This window comes from Poecilia reticulata, linkage group LG3 (assembly GCF_000633615.1).
Source record: "Poecilia reticulata strain Guanapo linkage group LG3, Guppy_female_1.0+MT, whole genome shotgun sequence".
NCBI lineage: Eukaryota > Metazoa > Chordata > Actinopteri > Cyprinodontiformes > Poeciliidae > Poecilia > Poecilia reticulata.
The window spans coordinates 17796585-17807395 of NC_024333.1; the positions used below are offsets into that span (position 1 = coordinate 17796585).

Here is a 10811-nt window from a genome sequence, read left to right on the forward strand (position 1 = left end):
GTGTTACAGTGGGACTCTGGACATCTGCTTATTGTCTCACCAGAGCCCTGCTGAAGAGCACGGGGCCTCTGCAGTGATGGGTTGTGGCCCAGGTGATGAACTTCTGAATGTGGTCCAGCTGGCCGCAGATCTCTATTGCCCCCTGCAGCTGGTCCTCCAGACGCTGCTGGAACTCCTCCGAAATCTTCTGCGCAAACAAAATAAAAGGAAACAGGGGCAAAGTTATGAGTATTTACTGGAAGACAGCTTTGTTGTGCCGGCAGCGTGGTCTGTAATCAACAGATGCTTTTGCTTTTAGCGGCCCGAGACGTCGGTTTTGGGAACACCGGCGGGTTCTAATGGGCTCCTGTTGGATCTGTTTTGGGGGGCTGATTAAATCAAGGCTGCTATGGATTCACTGCATGAACACTCACAGCTATCTGAACGATAAGAGGGAAAGAAAGAGAAAGTAATTACCTCCAGTTGCTCTATTAATAGGTTGGCTCGTTTGTTAAGCTCGTTCATCATAATCATCTTTGCCATTTTAATCTGGTTCTCTGCCTTCCTGTGTGCGATCTTCACTCCATGCAGTCTGCACAGACAGAGACGGGAATAGGGGTTTCATTACTTTTAAAATGCACCCAAAAAAAAATATTAACATTTCAAGAAATATTTCATTTGTTATTACAGCAATATTCATGCCCTTTGATTGTCTGCTAATTAAAGCCGTGTGGGTTGAAACTAACCTGTCTTCTATTTGTTTTGCACTGTTTTCCACTGAAGACCGCCTCTCTTCCACTTGCACCATCAGGTTTTCGAACAGCCACTGCTGATCCTGCAGGGCCTTGCCAATCTGCACCACCCTAATCACATGCACACAGCACACAGAAGGTGCTCTAATTTATTCCTCAGTGGGGCCAAAATAAAACCAGAATTTCATGCATTTTCCCCGAGGACGGCTTATTATGCATGTGACCTTGGAGATAGCAAATGCACTTTAATGTCACAGAAAACAAACAGGTATGAATAGCTAATGAGCGTCCGAACGCCAAGGGTAGCGTATGCAGATACACTGAGATAAAAATGACAGGGCAGTTAACGAGCGCTTCAGCTCAGAGGAAGTGTTTAACCTGTGGTTAGCCCCCTTAGCGTCCCCCTCCCCTCTCTCTCTCTGCAGTGCCCTTGTGCTACATGGTTGAGGACTAACCTGTGGTTTTTGTGGGAGGACAGGTGACAGCTGCTGCAGCACAAAAGGTCACATGACTCACAAAAAAGTTCCAAGGGCTCCTGTCGGTGAGTGTGGCACATGAGGAGGGAGCAAGGATACGAGCCGGGGCCTGAAATGCACGGAGAGGGAGGGGACAGGGACGACGCATCAGAGTCAGAAACGGTCAACAAGCACAGCACAGCTAGAGACAGAGCAGCTCAGCACGCTGCATCGTTGTAAAACCTGCTTAGAAATTCATTAGAATGAGAAAAATATTCATTGTGTCAAAGTGGTGTTGACTTGAAAAAGGCATAAGTGTGCAGAGGTTAACACTAAATTCGTCTGAGGTTATATTAAGATCCAGAAAATGTCATATTTTTCTTAGAAAAATCCCTTTATGATCATAGGACGGGGAATAGGCTGATGAATTAAGCTGTTTGAGGCTTTCCTGCTGCCAGAAGCTCTGGCAGCAAGAAAACACCTCAGAATGGAGACAGAAGCTGACTTATTGATGACGATGTCAAAAGCACAACACCATCCTCATCAATACAGTCCTGGCTGATAGTCAACAGAAGCTGAAGGCCTGCAGAGGCATCACCTGAATCATTGTAGGAAGCAAGAATTTATACATTTTCTTTTAGATTCTCTGCTAGATAAACTGTCAGAAACGCGACAACGTGGGTTTCAGTCTCTGATTATCACAATTAGAGAGAAAATAAAAGCATCACATTTTGTAAAAAAAAAAAATCTATAGCGATGTCCAACTAAATAGATAAAACTGAGTGTCTGGCACAAAGAGCAACAAGCCTTGCATATGTTTTGGTTCTTGCTGCAGATGGAAGTGAAACCGAGACAGTTTTACAGATTAAAAACGACGAATCAAACATCAAATCATTTGGTTTAAAATGTAGGTGGCAACAGCTTCATTATCTTTTCCTGTTTCCAGTTTGCCCTTTTTACTGGTGCTGGTGATATGAAGAGGAAATTGTTTCAGATCATTGGTGCATTGTTAGCCGTTAGCTACTAATAAACTCTTAACTTAAACTAAAACATTATTCTTGCACACAACCACAATAAAAGCTGATACTAACCTCTGCCATCAAGCTGTCCTTTTGGCTCAGCATGTCTGCCCATGCTGGGTGGTTTATGCACACAGTTATTCTCTATAGACTTCTTTCCAGATGCTGTTTTACTTTTGCTCATTCAGACATCATGCAGGAATGCAGGTCCAGACTGAACATTATTCATCCCATAATAACTAACAGAGCGTTTATTCCAATCCCCAACTTTAACTCAGTCAAAATGAATACTCTGCCTAAGTTTTTATATTTATTTCATTATGTCTTTTTAGTTCCAATATCTTTTCATAATTTCCTGAATCCCATAAGCTGCTATTACATTTGTAAGACAAACACCAAGTTGCAAAAACGCATTTCTCAAAGTAACAGCAGATTGGGACCCCTATAACTGCCTGTTTTGTTGTGGGCAGCTAATCTGTTCTTTAAACTACTGCTTACAAAACAGCAAGATTACACGGTAAAGCCTGAAATTATCTACATCACACACCTCTGCTGGCAGGATTTAACCGAGGGCATTTGCCACACAAAATCATTCCTCAAACTCCCTGCAGGCTACCGTAGACACCCCTGTTTCAGTCATCAAAAATACTTTATCATAGTCAATCTATGTAAATGCAGAAAACTGATTTCTAATTATTGTTTTACTGATAAATGTAAAAAAAAAAAAAAGGCAATTCAAATGAACTTGGCCCTATCAGGAAAATTAATTGCTCTCTAAATCTACAGCTGGTTCTTTTAGCCTCTGTTGCAACAACTGCCATCAAGTGTTTAAGATAGCTGATAATGTCTCCGTAACATTGCTCTGGAGGAATGCTCTTTTTTGCATAATTGCTTTAACGGCGTCAGATTGAACATTTCTGAGCATGTACGGCTTCACCTTGAAAGTTCAGACTTTGACTGGGCCTCTCAGAAACATTTTGTTTTGTGCTATTCAGAGCTGGACTTCCTGGTGTTCTTCGGATAATTTTTCCTGCTGTGTAACCCAACAATGTTTGAGCTTGATGGTCAGAAACTGATGGTCAGAGATACTCCTTCATATTTTACTGCAGAGCAGAATTCATGGTTGCACCCATTTGGGTAATTTTGTCCTGGTGGGAATGTTTCTGACTGTTCTATGTTTTCTCATTTGAGAATAATGACTCTCACTTGCCCACTTGTGCACTTTACCCTGTCAAACAGGTTTTATTAATATGATTCCTATTTTTTTTTAAGTTAGGCATTAATCAGGCTCAATTGTGGATAGCTAAACTAAAGCAAAATTCATGAATTATCAATGGGAGTATTTACATATAAGACACAGAAGCAAGTTGATTTGGATTGATTTTTTTAAATTAATAAAGTCAACATTTGAAAATACATGGAAAAAAAAATGTTGTGGTCAGGTAGTGCTTCTGCAGAAAAAGACTGAGATTATTTCCTTTGGGCTAGAAAGACAATAGATTATGCCATGTGTTGCACTTTGTTCATATTAAATAGCACATTTGTCTAAAAACGACATGGACAATATAAGAAACTGATACATGGTGCTACAGCTGGGCCCTGAAGTAGCTATCAACTTAATCTGTATCAAGTTGAAACTGCTTGTTATCTTAAAGCTGCATCTGCACTATGATACAGAAACAATAATACAGATGTGGTAAATAGGTTGAAGCTAAAGGAAGTTGAGGTTAAACTAGGTCTTGTGTTGAGCGAGAGAGGAGGTAAATAAACAAAGTGTCGGCGCAGGGCCTTTGAAGTTCCATCAAATATGAAATATGCCAGAATACGTCTGACACACGTGTAAACAAGCCAGTGAATAAACGTTTGTCCCACAGGACATGTGCCTAACAATAACTCAAAGGCAGTAAAAACAAAGTCCTGCTGCTCTCTGCTGGCCAGCTCACCTCATCCATCCATCCATCCCTCCCCTCCCTCCCCCCACGCTCCACCCTCCTCCTGCTCCCCTGAGCCTGCAGATCATCACAGATCTCTGTGGCAGAGAGCTGAGCATCACCTCGGGTGCATCAGCCTGATCTGACTGACCACATCCTGTCTGTCAGCACATTCACACGGCTTTTCTCACAAATACACAAACCAAAGAGAAACACTCTCTCGTCACAATTAAGAAGCCGAGAGGACGTGCTCGTTATGATTAGATGTCGACCTGCAAATGAAGCTGGCACCGAAGCGGCACACTGGGGGCACACTTGACGGGCTTTAAATAGCGAGACACTAAAATTAGCAAAGATGAAATCATCCCAGTCCCCCAGAATCTGGGCCACGCGTTAAAGATAGGTACAACAAAGCGCACGGATCTCCAGGAACGATCTGCAACCGTCGGCATCGTCATACATTATTCAGTGTAAAAGGCTCAGGCTGAAACATTAAACACACCAAACAGAGCACAATAACAGCAAATGTAGGGGCACAGCAACCAAGTATCCACCTTGTCCAGTAGGAGGCAGTGTGCTGGAGTTTCTCTGGTGCAAGTCAGGGCACTGTGCGGCACTGGGCCTTTGCTGCTGCTGGAACGAATCAGCATACTGGGAGGAGGCTCTTTGGTGCTGGTGCACATCGGTACACTGGTAGCACAGCCACTTGTTGCACAGCGTACAGAGACTCTGTGCAAGTGTTGGCTCTGTGCACTCTGAGCAGATCTGAAAGAAAGGGAAAAAAAGAATCTACCAGGTCTAACACATTTATAAACTGGGTGATGAGAGCACATGGCAGCAATATGAGAAAATATGTCTGTGCTGCTGACCGTTAAATTGAACTTCAACGATTTGATTTGATTTTGCATTTAAAAAAAACTAAACCTGCGCAAGAATATTATTACACTGATTCAATTTTAAACGTAACACCTTTTACAGATGTTAGATACTAAAATAAAGAATGGATTTCAAGTGTCTCACCTTTAAAATATTCAAAACTCGTTTTAATCTCAAGTGTCCTTTATTTCAGAAATGATATTTCCCTTTGGAAACAGTCAAAAGCTGCAGCTTAGAAATGAAAATCGGCATTTGAACTGCATCTAATCTCAACCAAACAGATGTCAGGAGTTTTCCTAACATCTGCAGCGACTTGTGAGGTGAGAAAAGAGCAAAGAAAAACCCAGTCAATGCCTCAGCTTTACACAGAACCCCCCCCCAACCCCCCAAGTGCAAATTCAGAAACTGCTGCACAAACTAAAACAAGCTTCTGCCGTGTCAGAAAAGAACAAAAAGTTCAATATTTAAAGGAATCAATGCCAGAGAGACGTCTCTTACCTTCTCCATTTTCGTGCTTGAAGCAGAGGATGTTTTGCCTGCTCAGCTGGAGGGAGCAGAGAGAAGAGAGAGAGCAGCCCTGAAGCTACCAGCAGCAGAAACACTGCTGCCACTGAGGCTTCTACCTGAGGCAGGAAGCAGCCGCGAACCGAGAGGAGGCCCCCAGAGGAGACAGCTTACATGACAGCCTCGCAGCGCTCTCTCCTCCCCCGGTTCATCCAAGTGTAGGACCCCTTTCTGCAGAGGAGCAGACGAGTGTCACGTTCAGATTCTTTCAGTTCTGTTGCTGCTGCTGCTGATGCCGAAAAAGACAGGGGGGGAAACCTAATCCTTTTTCTTAAATAAGCCTGTGCATAATAATTGGGAATTAGGGAGATAACATAATTATTTTTTTGTAGGACATAATATACCCGGAAGCCATTTCCAAAATGGAGGAAGGAGAAAGACCAAGTGACCTACAATGAGGCAGAGGGGAGAATTTGTAACAGGGTGCAGGTTCTTCCAGGAGGTGACGTTAGCCCCGAGCTGAGCCGGGTCAGCGTGGGGGAGCAGTGGCCTTCTCCCACCTTCATCGTGATGAGGAGGGGACATGTCCCAGAGGAACTACACACCGATGCAGAACACCGAAACCGGGTCAAGCCTGGATAAGCCCCAGCTGGGACTAGGATACACTCATGCAGCTCCCTCCAACATTGTAAAAATCTATTAAGATTTAGCATCACCCTGCACGTTGAATAAACTGAACATGCTTTAAGGGGAGAAAAAAAAGTTTGTGTTGACTCAAGAGTGAAATGCAGATTCAAAACGGGGATATTTATAACACCCTACTCTGAATGCAATTTGATGATGTGACAGTTCAAAAAGGGAAGCAGGCTGTAAGGGTGAGAACAATTAAAACTCAACAACTAACATCAAATATAGCCACGCGGACCTCAAGAGCAGGTCTGCCTAATGACAACCCTCAGCAGCCTGACCTACAAATCTGACAACGTTCTTATCCTTGAATGTTTCAGTGGGGAGCTTGGAGAAATCCCATTCCCCACAGTGCACCAAAAGACCCAATTTTAAGCACAATTAGTGTGTTGCAGCTCTGTATTGTGTTTAACCCAGGCAAGCTCCTTCTCGGCACCTTCACAGCATTTATCGTTCACACTGAAACCTGCCCTGCGCTTTGCGATCTGCTAAGCTGGCACCAGATATATGCACATCATCTCAAGAGACGGCACAATAATAGAAAGCAGAGAAGCAATCTGTCCCTTGCAAGCTACTTCTTTGTAACATCTATTAGCACAGAGGTGATAAGGTCGCACAGGAAATAGCATTAAGATATTAAGACGGAACCGTCAGCACAGCCTTAATATTTTTTTCCTCAACTAATTTGCTTTGTAGCAGGCAAAGACATTTGCAGAAAAAGAGGAAGCATCAGTTTCTTATAAAATAGTATTGACAAGTTCTTAGAATTGGGTTGTTAGAAAACAAAAGGAGAACTGACAATGAAATGCTTCAGAAATATTACAGTGTTTAGTTTTCACCAGGCCAGGAAAAATACCTCTGGGTTATGAAAAAGCATCGTTAAGTTATATTATTATTATCATAAAGGATTAAAATGAGGCTTAATGAATGTTGCGACTGAAGCTTTTTTTGCAGCTGAGTGCACATCCATCGCTACAGGCAAGGACGCGACTAAGGTGACCTTTAGCTAGGAAAGAAAAAAGTTTTTAAGTCTGACAACCAAATGTTACATCCAGCAGAGATGGACGAATCAATCAGCTAGAAATCAGAAATGGATTATATCCATAAGCGGATTTTAAAAAAAAAATTCTCTTCACTTTTCATTAAATTTGTTTTAAGTATAATTCCTGCCAGTTTTTCTTTCTATAAGATCATCAACAAACAATATGTACTCTGATGTATTTATACACAAATACTATAAGTCAGATAAAGATTAGGGACATATTCTTTCATGCATTACTGGCATTCTTTAGCTGATACAGTCCTTAGACAGAAGCACTAGTAAAAATCTAAATTGGTCAAAATCAGACTAAATAAATCAGATTTCAACAAAAACTCAGTGGAAATCAAACGGAAATGTCTGATCAGTGACTCTCTAAAATTCATGATCCATCCATTGCCCTCAGTGAGTTTTCCGTACCTTCAGACCACACCAGTCCTGTTTAAAAAAAAAATCATGGTTGCAGCTAAAAGTTGGTCTAATAATAAGCAAGATAGTTCAGTTTTCTCTTGTACCAAGCTAACCCAGCCCCACCTGTTGCTGCGGGCTGTCACTCAGCTGTGAATAAACTGAGATCATGCTCTTATTTCCATTTGCACACCTTCATAACACAATGCAAAAAATAAAATAAAAAATACTGGAGCTAATTTAAGTGTTCTTAGGGGGATTCAATGTTGATGTCACTGTAGCGCTGAAGAGAATCTGAGGATGATCTTTATATAAATTTGGAAATAAAAATAATAAACAAACACTGGTCAGGATGTTAATATTAAACCTTTCATGCCTCATAAAAAGATTAAACATAGAAACTCTGTACATTTGGGATATAAAAATAGACTCTTCTTTGTACCCCATCTTGTTCCATGATCAAGGTTGCTTTATCATCACATTGGCATCTGGATTCGTTTTAAACAGAAAAAAATGCATCCAAGCATGATGAAAATGACTTTTCATGCAAAGCTATTTAAGGAGATCTTTGGATTAGTAGAGACGCCAAAAAAACAGCCAAAAAGGCATTTTATAGCATCCCTCCAATTTGTGTGCATGTTTTATGTTGAGACAAGAAAAATGAATACATCGTTGTAGTTCTGTGAGATGTTATTCACTCCGCAAAGCTTTGGGAATTTGGGATTTCCAGTCATGTTCCTGTCATAATACACATTTGGCAACCTGTTCCGTCTCCTCATGGATGTGTCACCCTGACAGCACTTTATTAGAGCGCCTTCGATTAAAAACAAGAAGCCTGACAGGCATGCAGATCGCATGCAGTGTGTCTACCCCCGCATCCTCAGCCTGCCTCTGCATCAGCAGCCTCACCTCCAGCGCATCACTGAGCGTGATATTATTTTTTAGAAAGTGCGCAGGAGATTACGCCCCTATCATGGCATCGTGGTGCCATCCAGAACACGGCGGCTCAGTCCGCAAAACAAAACAAAAAAAAAAAAACTCCGTGCATAAACAGCGCCGTCTCCGTCAACGCTCATTTGCACTTGTGCGCCTGTAAAACATCCTCCCAGCCTAAACAGGAGTGAATCTGCGCGTCTGAGGCTGTCAGAGTGATGTTTTCGGTCCAGAACAAACGAGACTGCCCGCCGACAAAACTCAGCCTCCCGTCAGCCCGACGATCGTCCTATTTATTGTGCAGCAGCCTAAAAGTCGGGACAAATCAGGGGTTTAGTTTTTTACCTTGACCCGAGCATCTCCGGGTGGCCATCCCCCTTTGATCGGATGTCGCTCTTTGGTCCGGACAAAATTTTGGAGATTCAAAGTCTCGCAGTTAATCGTGAGATTTTCTCGTTGCAATACTTCTGACGTTTCTCAAAGCTGAAAGTGTGCCGTGGCACCTGGCAACAAGACTTTGTTTCTCTGTGAAAACTTTACATGGCTTTTTATGGTCGCTTTCGTTATAACGGCACGACAGCGGTGGGGTAATGGCTGATCTATATAATAATATAAAAAATATAATTGAACTTTTCAACTTATGAATTAGGTTATATTTTTTCCATCTGACAAATGCCAAGATTTTTCAAACAAAAAGGAAATTAAGTAAAATCAACCACTTAGAATAACCTTTTAAACATTTTCTGTACATTCAATCTTTTATATTAAGGAGGTGACAGCTTAATATGCTTTATAAATTTTCTATATCCCTTTCCCAGAATGATATTAGTACTGCAATAACTTGCAGAAAGATAATTCAACATAAGGATATTTCATCACATATTAGCTGCAGGAGACAAAATGTTAATGAAACAAAAAAAACTGCATTTAAGTAGGTAAGTTTGAGACATTTTATTTTTACTGTTCACTTTATCCTGTTTTGTATTTTAATTTTGTAAAAGAATAACATTTTGATATCCATGAATGGTTGGTTTGTAATGCCATATATGACAGGAAAACCCAGAAAACATCCATCCACCCATCCATTTTCTTTACACCCTTGTCCCTTGGTGGGGCCGAGAGGGTTGCTGGTGCCTATCTCTAGCTAACGTTCAGGGCGAGAGGCGCCAGTCTGTCGCAGGGAAACACAGAGACACACAACCATGCACACACACACTCGCACCTAGGGGCAATTTGGAGAGGCCAATTAACCTGACAGTCATGTTTTTGGAGGAAACTGGAGTACCCGGTTTCCTCCGGGTACCGGGTACTCCGGTATTATGAAACCGGAGTACCCGGAGAAAACCCACGCATGCACAGGGACAACATGCAAACTCCATGCAGAAAGTCTGGGGCTGGGATTCAAACCCAGAACCTTCTTGCTGCAAGGCAACAGCTCTACCAACTGCACCACTGTGCAGCCCCTCCACCCCCCCAGAAAACTTGAATTTGTTCATTTAAATTGTGTTTCAAGTCTTACCTTCCTCTTATTTACACATGAAATGCATACAAACTAAAACTAGCTGAACTAAACTAGCACTTCACATAAATTCAAGGACTTTCTGAGAAAAAAAGAAAAAAGAAATACCTCGTAATGTTGTGTGCTTTTACCTTTTTTCTTCACACACTCCTTCAAGTGGCTTTTGTGGTTCTGGAGCCTAATTCAAAACATCAGATTGCTCCTTACTGGTAAAGGACACAGACAGAGGGGCAGTAACATGGCACCTGGCACCCACAGACAGCCTCTCAGTGAGGGGAACTCAGAGGCGCAAAAAGTGGGTATGCAGGGTATGCAACGCATAGGGGCGCAGCACCAGAGGGGGCGCCAAAACCCCGTCTGGATGGGGCGGCGCGCCNGGGGGGGCTGAGTGAGCGTCGCTCCTTCCTTCCCTCGGTCGGGGGGAGGGGGGGCGCCGATCTATGTTTTCGCATCCACCTGAATAATGTGTAGTTGCGCCACTGGGGGAACTAATAACAGCACGGCAGTGACAGCAGCCGGAGTGATGTGCAGAGACGTAATTAGGTTAGCGGCTGCATGTGGTGGCTGGTGCTCGACTGTGGCGCCTTTTGGGATCCTGCGAGCTCCTCCTAATGCGAACCTTTAAACAATGCATGTCATTGAGATGCCCCTTATGTTATTATGAAAATTTGTGAGATAGACAAGCAAAGAAATGCTCAAGACACATTCA

General features: G+C 42.5%; 1 protein-coding gene across 2 annotated transcripts in view; it reads right to left on the minus strand.

The window, feature by feature from the left end:
* Positions 1-9035, minus strand: part of trim66 (tripartite motif containing 66) — a 21364-nt gene extending 12329 nt beyond the window's left edge. For both annotated transcript variants that reach the window (XM_008405251.2, XM_008405250.2), the window contains exons 1-7: positions 8929-9035; positions 5511-5747; positions 4691-4901; positions 1187-1316; positions 726-842; positions 457-571; positions 41-187 (exon numbers count right to left, since the gene is read on the minus strand). In XM_008405251.2, the coding sequence (XP_008403473.1) occupies positions 41-187; positions 457-571; positions 726-842; positions 1187-1316; positions 4691-4901; positions 5511-5519 (729 nt within the window). In that variant the 5' untranslated portion in view covers positions 5520-5747; positions 8929-9035. The remainder of the gene's footprint in view (positions 1-40; positions 188-456; positions 572-725; positions 843-1186; positions 1317-4690; positions 4902-5510; positions 5748-8928) is intronic.
* Positions 9036-10811: the final 1776 nt, after the last annotated feature.